Raw genomic sequence first — 17,998 nt, forward strand, 5'->3', positions numbered from 1 at the left:
ACCTATATGGGATGCTGGCACTACAGACATGGCTTAATCCATTAGGCCACAATGCTGGCCCCTACCTACACTGTTAATCTATCAGTAGTCTGTGGCAAGGCTATTTCCCAAGAATATCTTCTTTCATTAAAAAAAAAAAAAAAACCTTTGCACTCCCCAGATTGTAAGTCACTAGGAAAGCCAATACCCCAATGAATACAATTCTATTTTTAATTCTTCTTTACCTATTTATTTGAAAGGCAGAGCAAGAGAGAGGGAGAAGGGTAAGAAAAAAGGTAGAAAAAGAGAACTTCCACCCACTGGTTCACTCCCCAGATGGCCCCAAAAGCTGGAGCTGGGCTAGACTGAAATCAGGAGGCAGGAACTCATCTCCCACATGGACAGCAAGGGTCTGAGTGCCAGGGTCACATTCCACTGGTTTCCCTTCCCAGGCACATTAGCAGGAAACTGGACTGGAAACAGAGCAGCCAGGACTTAAGCTAGTGCTCTAGCATAGGGTGTTGACGTCACATGCTGGAGCTTAACCCACACAGGCACACCAATGCCTAGCACATAACATTGATAGCTTTTCCTGTCTGAGCCTGGGGCCAGCTTCCCACAGCTCACAGCTTAGTGCTGTCAGGAGCCTTGGGGCCATCAACCTGCAGGGGTGGGACAGGCAAACATCTCAGGAGACAACTACAGACACTACAGACAGGGAACCACCAATGTCACAAAATGGTAAAGGGGAGGGAAGAGGCACACCAGCAAGCAGAGTACAGTTGATGTCCTGGACCAGGGGTCAGACCAGCACACAGCAAAGCCACTGCAAAACAAGAGACAAGGGTGAGCTCACAGCCTCCCAAGGAACAGGGCTGCCCCACTGGGACCACAGACTCCTCCTCCCTCCCCTGTTCCCCTGAAAGTGTCTCACTTAACTGCACAAAGCTCTTAGCCAAGTCACCAACCTGTAAGCCAGGGTGCTACAAAAATGTGACTCAAAAAAAGTTCTGGACCCAAAAGGGTCCCCAACTTTTGGTACAGGTGTATATCCACATCCACATGGATATACTCATACATATGTTCATATATTCATATATATATTATATATATCCTATATATATATATATATAATACAAATGGGTACTTTAGAACATTTGTGGAAATAAAAGTGAAAGTTCATTTCGGTGTCAAAAAAGGGTGAAATCTATGCACACTAAGGATCTTTGAAAGGTTTGTGGAAAATACGTTTTATAAAAAAAAAAAATTAGTTTCCAAAATTTCCTACAGCAAATATATGTGGCTCATAATTTCACTTTCCCATGAACATTGTGAAATAGCCCTTGTGTATGTCTTTACATATACAGTAACGTATGCACTCTAAGCATTCACATGCATTCCCATTTGGGTGCACGCACATACTCCATTCTCAGCCGCCCATGACTGGTGTCACGCTCCTGGAGAGAGGCCTTCTCTAGACCACAGGACAGGACTTACACCTTTGAAGTATGCCTGTAGCTTTATCTTTATAACAATAATACTAAACTGAAGAGTCTGCATAACAATTGCAATCCCCCCTGCAAGGCCTGCCACAGAACATGCATGATATGCACTGGAAATAAGACAGCTCAGGGCATAAACACCACACAACATCGATGTCATTTGAAATCCTCACAGTACCACCAGCAAGTGTTTCATCAGGCCTCGGGCCACTACCTCAGGCAGAGAGAGTTGCACAGTGCCACTCTGGTCCTTGTCCAGGAGCCTGAACAGCTCTGAAATGGCAGAACAGGAAGACAATTAGCTAGGGTTGTCACCGGACAGCAAAACTGCTCTCACCTCATCCCACTCCCCGCCAGCATCCCCCTATCCCCTGCAGCTCCCTCCTTGCCCCATGGGGTGTTGAAACCAGATCTAGATCCAGTGCCCAGGGTGAACCTTTGGCCAGCAAATGCTCCTCTGCCCAGATGGACAAACCCAGCTGTCAGCAGAGATGGACCCTTTGTCATCTCTGCTCTCAATGGCTTCATGTCAGCAACATGCCATGATCTTTGGTGCAGGGGTGGGAGGGTCATGACCATGGAGAATACAGTCTCCCAACTTTGGCTCCAGTTGCCTGATCCTTCCTCTTAGAATTTACCACCTCCAATCCTCCCTTCATAAGCTGTCTGAGTGATGATAACACAACAGGCTGCCAAGGCTGAAGGGCGCAGGAAAAGTCCCCTTCTCCTCAGTGGCAGCTGGCACTTACTCTCAGCATGATCTTCACCAAGACACAAATGTCACCAGTCACTAGGCCATCTAAGGACTCATTCATCTTGATCAAAGGTCTGAATAGAGCAGGTGCACAATACTCTGAGTGACAACCTCTTAAGTCCCCAAGGAAATGCACCCTGTGCCTTTGGGTGTGGCCAGTTCCACTCTGCCCAGGGTACCTAGCCCCATCCACAGGTTCATAGAAACCCTGGCCCCCAAAGACAGCAACTGCTCTGGCCCTGCCCCCTTGCTACTCCTTACATATAACGGGAAGTGGGATAAGGTCAAGAAAAGAGGTGGCTCACTGAAGAGGGTCTCCAGACGGATCATACAGGCCACAAAGCTATCAAAGTCAATGCCAAGCTTGCTGCAGGCATACCGCAAGGCAATGGTTTGCTGCACTTGGTTGTTGAGGGTGAAACCTGGAGGAGAGAGTCACAGTAAAGTGAATAACTCAACCATGACTTGGGTAAAAACTCAAAGGGGCTGACACTGCTGGCCCCCTTTGCACTTTTGTGCACATGACCCTGCTTCCTAGAGGGAATCCCACAAGCATGCTGACATCAGACCACCTCCTCCAGGAGACCCCTTATCAGGAACAGCCCCTTCCCTGGCCCAACATGGTGGTCATAGTAGCCATGGCCAATGACAGTAGAGAAGATCAGGACCTGTCTATCTTGCCCCTGACTAGCTCCTTCAAAGCCCCACCATCTATGACCGCTCTCATCTCCCCAGGAACAAACAGCTCCTGTAAAAATTCTCCTTGCTATGCTACATAGAATCCAGCCGCATTCCCCCTTTGGAGGATAAGGAAGATACTCAAAGAGTTTAGTTGAAACACTGGCATTCAATATAAGCTAACTAATTGCCAGCGATGATCATATGTAACCATGACAATGAGAATAACTATTTGCCATGAGCACACCAGCACAAGTCCTCACCTGCCTTCTTGAGAGCTGTCCTCATCTCATGGGCATTGATGGTCCCCAAGTGGTTACAACCCACTTCCAGGTAGATCTCCTATAGCAGAAACTCCAGATAGCATTAAAAGCCATGCATGACCCCTCCCAGTCATCTCCCTCCACTCCACTGTTTCCTTGGAAAGTCAGTGACACTTCCAAGAAACAAAACCATTGATTCATCCCAGGAAAGTTTCAGAACAAAGATGAGAGCTTGGGCTGAGGGCCAATGCTGGCCCCTTTGCCCTCTGAATGGTGGGGGTTGGCATGAGGCTCTCTGGATGCCTTCTTGGTGCTTCCTGAACAATGAACAAAACCTGAACAAATTCAAGTCTTGGTGGTTTTGACCATGACTAAGGATTTGATCAGCTGAAAGTCCAATCTAGATATGGAATGAATTGTCAAGGAAGTTAGAACCAATGAGAGGGGCCAGAACCCAAGAGATGCCCATGAAAGAGAATTTACCAGATACTTCTGAATCTTCAGCCAAACCATCTTCAATTCCTCTGGTCCCAAGGTACCTGTTCCATTGCTCTAGGCATGTTAAAGGAAAACATGATAGACTCTCAATTCTACATGTTGCATGAATCTTTCTCTTGTGATCTTGCATGAGTGTCCTAAGGCTTTAGTCAACCCTCCAGGTCTGCAACAGGCAGAGCAGTAGGGGCAACCATGGGAATAAAAAATAGACATGAAAAAGTCCAGCTCTAGCCAAGTCTCTCCCTTGAAGCCAGGCCCAGAGCTAGGGATAAAGGGCAAGTTGTGAGCCTGAAGACCTCCTCACAATACCACTGCTTAGCATTTAACACCTGACTTATCAAGAGAAAAGAATTATGTGACTTGTATGAGAAGTAAGCACCCGATCTTGCAAGATGGTTAATAAACTGTCACTTTCACTGCATCCTGAATCCATCCTTTACGTGGGCACGTGAGGTTGCTTCTCACATGCACACATTCACTTCCAGATTTAATTTCTGTGGTTGATCATGCAGATAATTAGTTTGTCAGACTGTCAACATGTTCTCAGAAAAGTCATCAAGCATCGTCATGGATGGGATTGGGATTCTCAGCTGTGCTGTCTGCACACAAACCACCACACAGCATGGTAGGTGATACGGAAAGTCCTGTGCCCAACTTGCATGCACTCCATGAATACCTGATGAGCAACTGCTAGGCCACAGGGATGTGGTTTGTAACCATCCCTACCATCATGAAGTGGAGTTTCTTTGAAACCCTTTTCTGCCCAGTCACAACTCATCGGTTCACACCAATGTGCTGCAACAGTGACAGGAACAGTCTCTCTCCCTCGTCCTTCAAACTGCAAAAAAAAAAAAAAAAAAAAAAAATGCTGTGTCCTCCCTATAATCTCATCCTTCTGGAATGCTTGTGCTCCTGCATCTTGGACCCACACTGAGCACTGAATAGACTATAGCACTCATACTCTGCCTAGTCACTCATCCAACCAATCTCAGAAGAGCAACATGCATGGAGAGCTCAGACTCCGGATCCAGGCACCTTTCATCCTCACTAGACATGGCCACCATTTTCCAAGAGAAGGAGCAAGGGGTTCAGAGCATGCCATGACTTCCCCATGCTTAGACACATAGTAAGTGGCGGAGCCAGATGTTGGTCCCCCATTCTTGATTCTAGATCCCACTGCCTGCAGAGACAAGACCCATTGAACAAAGGCCTCTCCAGCACACTCTTGGACAACAGTATTTAAAACTTGCCTAATACAGTACCTGCTGGCATATATGTGGGTCAGGTCTGGGGGTGGGGACCAGGCTGGACAAGTTCATTACACCCACTCACAGATCTGAGAACAAGGATGGGGTGCAGGACAGGCTTGGTCAAGCTGCAATACCAGCCAGTTCACATTAGGCCCAGGACTGGGAGCTGGGCTTTGCTGGGCTGCAGCACCCATCAGTATTAGCTGGAACTGGGCTGGGCCAGGCTGGGCCAGGATACAGCACCCGATGGCAAATGCCATGGTAAGGCGGGCCATGCAAGACTGGACTGCAGCACCCACCAGCACATATGAAACCCAGAGGGGGGAATGCAACCCCAGTAGGAGGGCTGCGGGGGGCTCCCCTGCTGGGCCACTGGTCCTACTAGCAAGCATGAGAACTAGGATCAGGGACAGACAAGGCCAGGCAAGGCTACAACACCTGTTGGTCTACTTGTGAACTGGGTTAAGGGGAGAGCCAGCCTGGGTTAACCGACTGTACCCACTGTGCATACATAGGCCAGAGTAAGAGCATATTGGTCAGGCCTTGCCACAGCATCAGCTGGCAAATGCTGGGACTGGAGGAAAATCCTGTCAAGCTAGACTGCAGAATCACCTGGAGAGTGCAAGATCTGAGATTGAGATTCGCCCCAGTAGAGAAACTGTAGGCACCTCTCTAATGAGTTACAACTCCCATTGGTGAATTCGAGAACCAGGGCTGGAGGCAGGCCTAGCTAGACAGGCGGTGGCACCTGCCAGCATGAGTATGGGCTGGATAGTGGGATGAATTCAGTTGAGCTAGACTTCAATGCCCATTAATGCATATAAGAGCTGAATGGGATGTGAGACAGATTGGACCAGTAAGCTGCACATGCAGGCAAGCACAGGAACCAGGGATGGGGTAGACCTGGTGGGGGTACTAGGAGTCACTCCAACTAGGTTGCAGCTCCCACTAGTGAATGTGAGGACTGAGTGTGTGGGGGGCAGGGTTGGGCTGGGCCACAGCATCTATTGGCTTATGTAAGAGATGGAGCTGGATACAGAAATGATCCAGCAATTGCAGTTACCAACGTGAGCATAGGTTGATGTGTGTGATAAACAGAGCCGGACCCATAGTGGCCAATACACACAAGAATCAGGTCTGGAATCACTTCAAAGGGGGTTTGTTTGGGGATCCTCCACTCCAACTGAACCACTGGACTCAGAACTCCAACTATGGGGAGAATTTCAGGATCTGTGGTCTGACCATGGAGTGCATGTGTCAGAATCGAGATGCATCAGTGGCTTAGACAGAACAGTTAATGGCATACTCAGATGCACATGAAGGATTTGGCAGTCCATTGGAGCCAGTAGACGACACCTGGTACCACAGCAGAGGATGGAGGGCAGAACAACTACCCCAGCCAAGTATTGACAGCAAATATCAGGGTGAATGGAGACTCTAAGGTGGACTATGTCAGCCAATGGACATTGGAAGGATTTCCTCAACCTCGGAGCAATGAAATCAACAGCATTCCAGAACGATCAAAAGCATCTCCTCTCTATCCTCCTCTTTGTATATCTGACTTTCCAATAAAAATTAATTAATCTTTAAAAGGGGGGGGGGCATGGGCTGGAACAGTAGCCTTGTGGCTAAAGTGCTTGCCTTGCACATGCTGGAATCCCATATGGATGCTGGTTCTAATCCTGGCAGCCCCACTTCCCTTCCAGCTCCCTGCTTGTGGTCTGGCAAGCAGTAAAGGACAGTCCAAAGCCTTAGAACCCTGCATCATGTGGGAGACTCAGAAAAAGCTCCTGGCTCTTGGCTTCAGATCAGTGCAGCTGCGACCATTGTGGCCACTTGGGGAGTGAATTATCAGACAGAAAATCTTCCTGTCTGTCTCTCCTCCTCTCTGTGTATCTGACTTTCCAATAGAAATAAATAAAGATTTTTTTTAAAAAAAGCACCTGAGCAGAATCCTTGGAGCATGCCCTGGGATGACATTGGGCATCCATTCCCTATCCCAGGTGCTGATGTGGTTGGGAGTCTGGGTGTAGCTTCTTCCCTTATCTGTCCCTTCCCCCAGATATAGGAAGAAGAGAAAGAAATTTCGAAAACAATGGTCTCACTCACTGTCCTCTAATCTTCAACCTTTACCACCCTAATCAACTCTGTAAATATCATTAAAAATGAAATTATAAAAAACAACAACAATAAACACACACACACACCCTCTCTGAGTCAAGGAGAACCAACAAATGCTATCATACTTGAAGTGTCATGATGAGTAAAAGGAGCTGGTCACCAAGAACTGCATGGTACAGGATTCCATTTGTATGATGTGTCCATAACAGTCCACAAATGCATAGCAGCATAAAATTGATGGGTGATTGATAAGGACTGGGAAATTGATGCGAAATGGAGTAAGTGCTAATGTTAGTATGAACAGTCTTATGGGAGTGATAAAAATGTTCTAAATTATTTGGCTTTGGTTTCCCACCTCTGTGAACCTACGGAAAACCACTGGACTGGACACTCAGTGGGCCTGCTAGAAAGGACATGAATTATATCTCAATAAAGCTGAGGTTTTTCAGTCTTCATGGGCAGGGAAGATGGGCAGTCACAGTCTTCTCAGAGGGAACCACTGGGAACCACATGGGAGACTGCAAGGAAACTCCTGAGTCTGAATGGAATCAACCATCCAGGTGTGATGAGAACTAATCACAAACCAAAGAAATCTGAACAGCAAAGTGAATCAACACTGAGGAGCTTTCTGTGACCGACATGTTCAGTTGTTAACCACAAAAGCATAGGAAAACACAGGTGCTCAAGGTTGCTGCATTGTGAGAAAACAGCCAGCTGAAGCTCTGGGACCACAGGATGGCACCATTTTTCTAGACAGATAACCCAAGCTCAGGCCAATTCATACCCTGTGACACCCACTCTATGTGACCACTGCACAAAGGAGCCCCATCCCGCTGCCCCGCCCCCGGCGGGGGGGGGGGCAGAATCCTGCAAAGCTCGAGGATGAGGCCCTAATTGCTGAGGAGAACCATCCAGGCTCCCGTTCTTCAACAGCTCACTCCCACCATCAGCACTGAGATGGGTAGTAGCCTACAGGTGTCCTGGGCATCACTTGCTGGAGTTTTCCTCTGCACCTTGACACCTGGCGCATTGCCTGAGTCTAGGAGGTCCTGACTTCTCCACTCCTCTTGAGTGTTGGTGTCTCCTGAAAATTCACATGATGAAACCTAATCCAATGTGAGGGTGTTAGGATGTAGAGACCTCCAGAGGCCACATGGAGGAACCCCATAAATGAAATCAATGCAGCTATTAAGAGGGGCCCCAGGGAGCTCCCTTAACCCTTCCGCCAGGTGAGGTCCTGGTGAAACGACACCTGTCTATGCAGCAGCAGGGAGCAGGCTCTCACAGACCACATGTAAAGGGACTTTGACCTTTTATAGTGAGCAGCAAATTTCTATCACATAGAAACTACCCAATGTATGATATTCTGTTATAGTCACCCAAGACATCATTCTTCAGCATGTCTAGAAGGTTAAATTAGATCAGAGACAACAAGCAGGTTCTGGGTGTGGTGTTAAATATGAACTATCAGCAGAGGCTGTCCAAAGGCCACGTGCAGATCCTGAAAGCCAAGGCCAGGCAATGAGCACAGCATGAGGGGCATTGTGACTAATAGGGCAGGGAAGGTGGGAGGGAACAAATGCCATCCCTCTGCTGTCTCCAAACCTCGGCTCACACTCTGCATGCCTCAGTTTCTCCACCTGTAAAACTAAGGTCACCTCACACCTGTTGAGGATCATGGACAATGTGACACATTTTCTTTCAAGTTGCCAGCGTAGTTCCTGACCTTGGCTCCATAAGTGTTGCTTCATTCTCCATGGTTTCCCTTGTCTATCCTTCCCTTATTTCTTCCTGGAAAAGGTTGAGGGGTCTTGCAAAACAGGACAAAAAAACAAAATACTCTGACATTTGAAGGATACATCCAGCAAGCTGATCATTTCCCAGCAAGTGTTGATGTTGAATCCAGAGAATTTTATGTCTGTTCCTACACAAATAAATAGATGGAAAATGGGAGTCAGGATCATTTGAAGACGGGGAAAATAACCTCTCATGATAGGAAACCCCAAAGACACCAACTGGAGTGTGCAACCCAAAGTGGTCTCCACAAAAAAGAAAGGACTTTAAGGTGGACTGACCAGGACAGACCTGGACAGACCTCCTGGGCTTCTTGGGGCCTGGGAGGGGGGGTGTAGCTGTCCAAACCTCGGCTTTGTTATTCACAAGCACAACCTGGAACAAGTGAATGTCTCTCAGCCTGGGTTTCTTCCCCCATCAAATGGGATAACAATGATGATGACAGGCAGTCCATGCCTCAAGAATTGACTGGACTTTGAGATAGCTTAAAGTACTTGGTATATGGTGAGTTCTTAACAAAGCAGCTAATTGTTCTAAGTACTGTATACCCCACTCCTCAGAAAGACCCCATGGGGTAGACTCTCATTATCCCTATTTCATAGACTAGGACACTGAGGCCTAGGGAGCTAATACCATTTGCTCCAAGTCACACAGCGAGCAGGGACACAGCTGGGATTTCAACACAGGCTGCCTGGCTCTGCAGCTTGTGCTACTAACCACAATACATACTGTTTCACAACAGCTGTTATCCTTCCTTGCTAAACTGCAGGCATCTTCCAGGAGTTCCAGCTATCCTTGGCTTCCATGCTCACCTCCCTTATACCTGGAAGCCAAGGTCAGGGGCCACAAGCCCCTGCAGCCCTCTCCTGTAGCCAAGCACAAGAGGGGCAGTCTGCCCAATCCAAGGCCTGGATTCCAAGCCCCAGGTTGCTGCTCAGCCCAGGGCTATCTCCAGGAGGCATCCAACTGGCCTTGTAGCTAAGCCTCTGCTTGCTGCTTTTGCTCACTGATCCTGCTGTGGTGGGTGAACAAGAGCCCATCACTCAAACAGCTGGAGGCTAAGCTTGTCCATTCCATGCCTGAAGGGAAGCCAGCACTGTGTAGCTCACTCTCTCTCTCTCTCTCTCTCTTTCTCTCTCTCTCTTCTCTCTCTCTCTCACTTTTCAAAATTCAAAACAGCCTAGTGTACCCCTACCTGGTACCAAAGGTCAAAGCCCAGTGTACTTGCCTATGACACTGGCCCAACACCTGCTTGCCCCCGCCACATCCCGGCACCTCTCATAGGTTCCTAAAACATCCTGAAGGGCCTTCAAGGAGGAACTCACGTTTGGAAAATGCCCGGTTCAGCAGTGCCTTGAGCACATTGGCAGTGACCTCAGAATTCTGGAAAGAAAAGCCCAAATGGGAGTCACAGTGAGCTCTGACCAAGGTGCTGGAAGAAATCCAATTAGCTCATAGCTCCCAGCACTCATCATCTGTGCTGACCAGGGCCCTGCAGGCCCACCACCACCAAAAGAGACCGACCTCACCGACACAGCAGGACACAAGAGTAGGAGAAGGTTCTCACCAGGCACAAGCTCTCACATTTCTGATGCTCCTGACATTCTGAATAAACCAGGACCCCTTGGCAACTTAGCAAGCAAGGTTCAGGTAGCAAAAACACCAGCCTACACTTCCCTGTACTTGATGTCCATGTGTGGGGCAGTATCAAGAGGCTGTCCCACAGGAAGTCACCCTCAGCCTTCCTCCCATGGGAGTGAGGAGGAGGAGGGGCAGAGGCATGCACATTCCCCTTCAGCAGCTTCCTGCCATCTCTCCCGCAAAGGACAGCAGGACCACTGCCTTCTGGGGCTGCTTGGGACACCTCTAGGGGCAGTGACCTGAGTTGCCTCCCAACCCATGTCCAGGCTACCTGAGCTGTCTTGCACCCAGGTTGGGGACTATATCTCTAAGAGATGTGAATGCAAGGAGGTTTAGCCACCTTGTGCTCCAGGCATGGCCCCACACAGACAATGCCAATTTACAAACATGGGAGCTGATCCAGAAGCGTCAGCAAGGACAGCAGTCTTAAGCCCATGTTCATTGTCCCTCTGCAGTGTCCTGGATCTTAGCACAGGATGAAGGAGGAGCAAACACAGAGGTTGGGGGTAGGGGTGGGGGAGAGTCCTGAGACCCTCATTGCTCTAAGGTCCCAGGGAATGAAACATAAAATGACCAGTGCATTCCCAAGTGGGCACCTGCCCTCACCTTCCCAGCAAGCTCCTCCAACAGGCTCTGGAATCCATCGTCTTTCCCATCCAGCTCGCTGGAATGTGGCTACAAGGAAGTTGCAAGGTTAAGATTGAAGAGAGAGAAAGACAAAGATTTGCAGTTAGTTCATTCATTCATTCATTCATTCATCCATCCACTTATGTCTCCTGCACACCTGCCCTATGCAAAATTTGGACCCAGCAGAGACATATGGCAGCGAGTAAGAGAGTCATCCAGGCTCTGGGGCTTGGGGTCCAACAGGGGCTCCATGTTGGGTCCCTGAGGTTCTCCACAAGAGATGGGGAGTATTGAGCCCCAGCACTCCTGGATTTCTCATTTCAACCCTGAATTGCTTTCAGAAAACAATACAAAGCACTGACATTAGACAGACCTTTCCCTGCTAATGATCTGGGGAAGCAGCAGAAAACAGCCACCCACACGGAAGACTCGGATGGGGCTCCAGGCCCCTCCTGGCTTCAGCCTGACCCAGCCCTGGAGATCGCAGCCAATCAGGGGAATGAACCAGAAGACTAGATAGATAGATAGATAGATAGATAGATAGATAGATAGATAGATAGATAGATAGAGTCAGATTTTTCATTCTTTCTCTCTGACTCTTCCTTTCTCATTAACTGACTTTTGAATAAATAAATCTTTAAAAAAAGAATTCACCATACCAAAAGATTACATACCTCATGTGGGTTTCCAGCCACAACATCTCCAATTTCTCTAAAATACAGAGTAAGAAGCCAGACAAGAAATAAAGTACAAATAATGACTGCAGTCCTCTAGGGAAATTTTCTCACTCCCCACCCAGCACCTTCAGCTTCTACCAAACACTGTGGAACCTGACTCTTTCAAGAGGATCCTTCTCTTTCACCTCCCCAACCCCTACCCAAGCTTCAAAGTGGGCTCATCATGGATTCTAGGAAATTCTACCCTAGTGGACCACTCCTCTAGGCTACTCTTTAGCCCAGTTACTGCTTTTCTCCTCTGCAAACCTGTTTCAACATTGCTATTGAAATGGCCTCAAAGCAGGCCGCAGTACACACATACATGAGTACATAGTGTGTGCTGTGTGGTATACATGTGTGTTACTGTGTGATGTATGTATGTGGTGGTGTGTGCATGTGTGTTGTATGTGGGGTACATGGGAATGGGGGTATGGGGTATAGGAATGTATGTTTGCTGCATAGTGTGTATGCATGCTATATGCAAGCTGTGTTCAGTGTGTCTAGTGTATGTGTGTGATTTGTGGTATATAAATGGTATGTAGTATTGTGCGCAGTATATGAGTTTTATGCAGAGTGTGTAGTGTGTGTGGTGTGTGATATGTGAGTGGTGTGTAGTGCGTGGGGGATGGAAGTAGGTTTTTCCTTGCTTTCTTCAGGGGGTTGGTTGCAGGACGCCTTCCTGCATGTACCAAGGGGCACGGACACTCAAATCCCTTGTATAAAACACCGTAGTATTTACAGAGAACCTACACAAGCCTCTTGTGTACTTTAAATCATCTCCAGATTACTTCTAATTCCTAATTATACAACATAAATGCTATGTAAATAGCAGCTACATTATATTGTTTGGGGAATAATGACAAGAAAAAGTCAGTTGAGCCTCTGTACGATTTTTTTTCTTTTCTGAATATTTTCAATCTTTGGCTGCTTGAATCCATGGATAGGGAGCCCATGAACATGGGGACCCCACGATGCATGGTGGGGTATATTGTACATATGCTAGGAAGGAGAATATGCCTTATAGTGTGTGCAGCTTGTGCATGGCTGTTGTATGGTGTATGAGTATGTTACAAATATGTGTGGTGTGTATATCATATGTAGATAGTGTGGGGGATGCAATGAGAAATACTGTGTGTAAGGAATGTCACTGTGCCTGGTATGAGTATAGGAATGATATGTCTTGTGTGTATGTGGCATGTGAATACTGTGTATGATACGCAGTTGTGATGTGAGTTGCATGTGATATGTGTGGCATCATGTGTGGTTTGAATACGCAGGACATGTGGTGTTTAGTGCATGTATGTGTGTGGTATGCTATATATATATATTATATATATACCGGATGTCCAGATATGTACTGTATATGTGAGGGGGTAGTTTGTGCTATGGTGTGTACATACAGGCTGTGCATGTGTGTGGTGTGTGCATGTGTGTCTAATGTGTGCTGTATATGTAGGAGTTTGTGCATGTGTAAGAAGGAGGCGGTGGTGCCGCCCTCCTGACCCAGCTCTCTGGGCCTCACGTGGCCCCTGGATGGCCCCAAACCCTCTAGCCAGGCTGCCACCTTTCTCTCCACCTTCCCCTAGTGTCGTGTCAGTTAAATGACAGACAGGAGGAGACACCAGTAAGGGATACTGGGAGCCTGCAGTGTTATTAAAAGCTTCTGAAAACACCAGCCAGCAGCCAGGGTGCCCACCTCCCTAACCCAGGAATGGGACCCCTTTCCCTGGGCCCGCCCCATGCCTCCCCAACCCCCCTGCAGAGGCCAAGTCCACGCACAGGGCCTTGGTCTTCTTCTCTGAGAATACCCTCAAGCAGAACTCGCCGTCCTTGAAGGGCTCAAAAGTGGATGGCACCACCAGGTATTCGCCAGGAGGCAGTCGGGTCCGGCAGCACACTTCTCGCAGGTTAATGTAGGTGCCAGAGTGGGCGGAGGGCTGGTGGCCCAGGAAGAAATCTCGGCCCAGATGCACATCTGTGTGACTCTGCAGCTACACAAAGCAATGGGCTGATCACTCTCTCCCTAAACCTGGAAGATTCCATCCAGAGAGCTGGGGTTTATTGCACTGATGTAACGTCTGTTGGCTATAACAATGCACTGAAATGAAGGAGGCCTTGGAGTCTGCCCTGCAGCCGCTGTGTCAATCAGTAAATACATTTTGAGTAACTTCTGGTGCCAGTCCCTCTTTGAGACCCTGATCTTGACTGTATGAGCTTGGCCAGACCCTCACCTCCACCTCCATGGGGGTGGAGGTCCTCTCTGGAGAAATGAAAGGTTAGGGGGTCCATGTTGCTTTACCAGGGGCTAAACCATTACCTGGAATGTCCCCAGCCCATTACAGACTGTCTGATTCAGATCCCAGCTACTCCACTTATGATCCAGCTTCCTGCTAATGAGAATCCTGGCAGGCAGCAGGCGATGGCTCAAATACTCAAGTCCCTGTCACCCATATGGGAGACACAGAGGGACTTCTAGACTCCTGGCATTGGCCTGACTGTTGCACGTATTTTGGGAGTAAACCAGCAGATGGAAGATTTCTCTCTCTCTCTCTTTCAAGTAAATTCAATGTATTAAAAGAAAATGAAGATTTTGAATAGCAATGTCTCTGATCTGTATTAAGCTTCCCCGCAGAGGGGTGAGGGAAATCCCAGAGCCTATGGAATTGTATCATCAAATTAAAGATAAAAATAAAGAAAAAATAGAGAGTTTCCCCCACAGACTTACTCTGTGGCACCCCTGGGGGAGTAGCATTGACCTTCCAGCTCAGGGCTGAGGTTGCAGACAGGAAATTAAATCCTGGTCCTTAAGCCCAAGCAGCCAGGAGGCAGCTGCAGCCAGGCCCAGTGTGGGGCCCCTCCCAGCCCTCCTGGGAGAAGGGAAGGGACAATGTTCCCCTGACCCACCTGCAGGCTGAGGGGGAGGAGGAAGCCGGTGGTGCACAACCAAGGCTAATTAGTGACTGAGGAGGGCTTCGGAAACAGGTGCCAACATAGCTGCCCTGCACTGAGGCTTCCCACAGTCTGCCTCTCAGGGCCCAGGCCTCATCACAACAGGGCCAGGGCCAGTACTGACAAGCAGCAGGGACTGTGACTTCCGAGTGACTGAAACTGCAATGCCCACTCGGGGGTGGACAGAGTCCACTCATGGTCACCTTATCCTCCTAGGATCAACTGGTCTGTTAAACAGTGGAGAAAAAACAGGGCCAGGTGCCCCTACTATCCTGGCCAGGGCTCCTACAGAACTGATGTTCCTTCTGTACCTCCAGGGACACTAAACTGACAGGTGGCTTAAGGTCCCTGGCCCAGCCGGTCCAGGATCAGCAAGAGCACAGAGGACTGCAGGTGAGGGGGGGTGGGGAAAAGATGTGTCAGCAATGCATATTCTCAGGCCTACAGACTCCGAAACTGCCGGCAGAGGGGCCCAGCCATCTTCCCTGCAGCAGATTCTGAGGCACCTTCAAGTCAGACAACCTTTGACCCTCAGACCCTCTGGCATCAGCACAGCACAGTATCCATGGTAACACAGAGAGTGCTCTCGCAGGAGGGGCCGTTGTGTGCGTGTTCAGCATTGCTCTAAGTGGGGCCTTTCTGATGGAACCACTGCCAACTGCATTGAACTCGGGTACCTTTAGCCACGTGAAAACGCTCATGGAAAATGTAATTAACATTTATTTTGGTGTAAAACATTTTAAATACCATGCATAGTTTTTCCACAACAGGCATTCTCCAGGATTTGTTTGAAAAGGAATTTGCTCTAAGTTATCCAAATTCCCCTTCTCCATACTCAGTAACATGTATTTGTGAGGCAAGCACATGGTAGACCAGTAGTCTGCAGCTGTTAGCATTAGGATTATAACTTTGACTATTATTAGTATGTGTTACATAGCTAGCCAAAGTCAAAATCTGCAGTACCAGTGAGGCTGCAGAGGTAAGGCACCTCTGCCTAATAAATGTAATTGGCTTCCACTTGAGGGAATCTCAAGTCATCCCGGTGTTCTGGCAACCTGTGATGCCTGGGTCCCCCTCTGCCATAAATTCTCAAGGAACTGTTCTGGATATTGAGATTTTTTTAATGCTCCCCTGATTGCTGCTGAGATGACAGAGCTGACTTTGTACCTACCGGCAGCCATAAGGTGCACTGTCACAATGGACCATACCTGTCACCTCCCAGGAGTATTACCTAGGGCTCCCACCTTTAATCACCTAAGGTAGATGACAGAGGTGGGCCAAGGCAGTCCTGGTAGCAGGAAGACCCAGATGGGAACATGAGAAAGATAACATGATTTCCCAAACCAAATGTTAGTTACTCAGGAAGAACAGGAAAAGCCAAAAGCCAAAAAGAAAAAAGTTGATGCTTCCTTTTCTTATCAGAGATCAGGACATGTATTTCCGGTGGCCAGCTCAAAAAGAACTTAAAGTGTGCTGTAATCATCTTGTTCAAAGGAGGTAAACAGGGTGCATGGGATCAAGGTCACCACTGTTCTCTCCCATGGGGACTGGACCTGTGGGACTTGGGCTTTCTTTACCAACTCACAGAAGCTGTCAGCTCACTGGACCACATGGACCATCACAGGAAGTGGGTCCCGGTGGATGTCTGAATGCAACCAAGCTCTTTCTCACCATAGGAAGGATGCCTGCCAGGGCTCACATACCTCCTTGGGAACCTGCAGGGCAGAAGGAAAGGGCAGGTCACTCAGAGCCTCCAGGCCCTCCCTTGGGCCTTTGTACTCTGCCACCACCACCACCCCACTACATCATGCAGAGCAACTGTGCCATCCTAGGCCCCTGGAGTGGAAGTTTACAGTAAAGAGAAATGAGTCAGCACTTTTGAAAGTGCTAAGTCATTGATGAATGGCAAGACCATCTGTAGATGACAGGAATCTGTGCTGCCATTCTCATTTTCTAGTGGTATTGTCTACCAGAATCCCAGGCTCTTCAGGAGTAGTAGTCTTGTGGGTTCCTAACTCTGTCTTCTTTCCATTAACAGCTCAGCCACAGCTACCACCACCTCCACCTCCATTGTCACATACTCTCCATCCGACCCAGCGAGAGCCACAGGGCAGGAGTGGAGTCAAGCAGGACAGAGAGGCAGAAGAGCAGGCCTCAGCCACTGCTCCCTAAGGGACGCACAGGGGACCCAATGGAGACAGCAGGGCTGCATGGCCGGAGCCTGCTGTCGAGGGCAGGAACTGCTGCAAAAGCAGGACCCTTCAGATTTAGGGGTGCCCTGTCTGTTTCTCAGTGGGTGGCAGGTTTCTAAAGTCAAGCCAGACTATGATGTCAGATCATTAGATCCAGAGAAGGGAGCTTGCAGGGATAGGAATACATTACCCCTTTACCCCTGCACACTCCTGCCTACCACCCCAGTCACTCCCTGCAAACTCAGGGACCCCTACAATCACATACACCTTCTCCCTACTATCCCAGCTACCCCTACAGCATCACACACTCCTCTCCCCAACTTTAGAACTGCTTCTGCTCACAGAAGTATTGCCCCACATTATTTGCCCCCAGCCTTAAAATGACAAGCCATGGATCACTCCACAGCAGTATTTTATAAACAGCTATAATTTGAGGCTCAAGAAACTGACATGCTTTAATTTATTATTTGTGAAAACCAACACCACGCCACACAAAGCTCTTTCAACGTCTTTGAACAAACACGTGGCTTATTTGGTTGCCTAAGAGGAGCCTGGTAACCATGGTGTATGAGGAGTCCACCCAGTCTCCACTCTGAAAAACCATCCCTTCGAAGCACATGACGACAATTAAAAAAATAAATAAATATATATTAAAAAAAAGAATCACATGACGTGTGCTCACTTTGGCAGCACATATACTAAAACTGGAACAATAGAGAGATTAGCATGGCCCCTGCGCAAGGATGATGCACAAATTCATGTAGAGTTCCATGTTTTAAAAAGAAGAAGCACATGGTGTCCCCTCTGCCCAGAATGTTCTCCAGCCACACCTTTGAAATCCAGTTAACCTTGCCAAGCCCTGAATGAAAGCCTCCTCATCCCTGAAGCTGTCCCTCTCGGGGGACACCCATGCACACCCACGGTGGTCCTTGTCATCAGAGTAGACCTGCCTTCCCGCACTCGGTCATGAGCACCCCCAGGCAGTGTCCCCAGTTTCCAATGCCACATCTGGCACATAGCAGGTGCTCACGGAA

The 17,998-nt window shown here is 48.4% G+C and overlaps 1 protein-coding gene and 1 non-coding gene across 5 annotated transcripts in view; one reads left to right on the top strand and one right to left on the bottom strand.

Moving 5' to 3' along the window:
- Window positions 1-576: 576 nt before the first annotated feature.
- The window catches only part of CAPN8 (calpain 8), a 52,295-nt gene continuing 34,873 nt past the window's right edge, over window positions 577-17,998 (bottom strand). The window contains exons 11-21 of one of the 4 annotated variants that reach the window (XM_040985328.1): window positions 16,476-16,487; window positions 13,603-13,814; window positions 11,782-11,818; window positions 11,087-11,155; window positions 10,165-10,222; window positions 8,905-8,969; window positions 3,660-3,728; window positions 3,177-3,255; window positions 2,541-2,657; window positions 1,696-1,754; window positions 577-805 (exon numbers count right to left, since the gene is read on the bottom strand). In XM_040985328.1, the coding sequence (XP_040841262.1) occupies window positions 782-805; window positions 1,696-1,754; window positions 2,541-2,657; window positions 3,177-3,255; window positions 3,660-3,728; window positions 8,905-8,969; window positions 10,165-10,222; window positions 11,087-11,155; window positions 11,782-11,818; window positions 13,603-13,814; window positions 16,476-16,487 (801 nt within the window). In that variant the 3' untranslated portion in view covers window positions 577-781. Of the gene's footprint in view, window positions 806-1,617; window positions 1,755-2,540; window positions 2,658-3,176; window positions 3,256-3,659; window positions 3,729-8,904; window positions 8,970-10,164; window positions 10,223-11,086; window positions 11,156-11,781; window positions 11,819-12,611; window positions 12,621-13,575; window positions 13,815-16,475; window positions 16,488-17,998 lie in introns of those variants that run through there. The other 3 variants (XM_040985327.1, XM_040985331.1, XM_040985329.1) reach the window with 3 other exon arrangements.
- LOC121160131 lies at window positions 17,639-17,742 on the top strand. Its single transcript, XR_005884492.1, has one exon. It is a non-coding gene; the product is annotated as a U6 spliceosomal RNA (small nuclear RNA).

The sequence above is a fragment of the Ochotona curzoniae genome, unplaced genomic scaffold (assembly GCF_017591425.1).
Source record: "Ochotona curzoniae isolate NIBS_2020 unplaced genomic scaffold, NIBS_Ocur_1.0 contig_430, whole genome shotgun sequence".
In the NCBI taxonomy this organism is placed as follows: Eukaryota; Metazoa; Chordata; class Mammalia; order Lagomorpha; family Ochotonidae; genus Ochotona; species Ochotona curzoniae.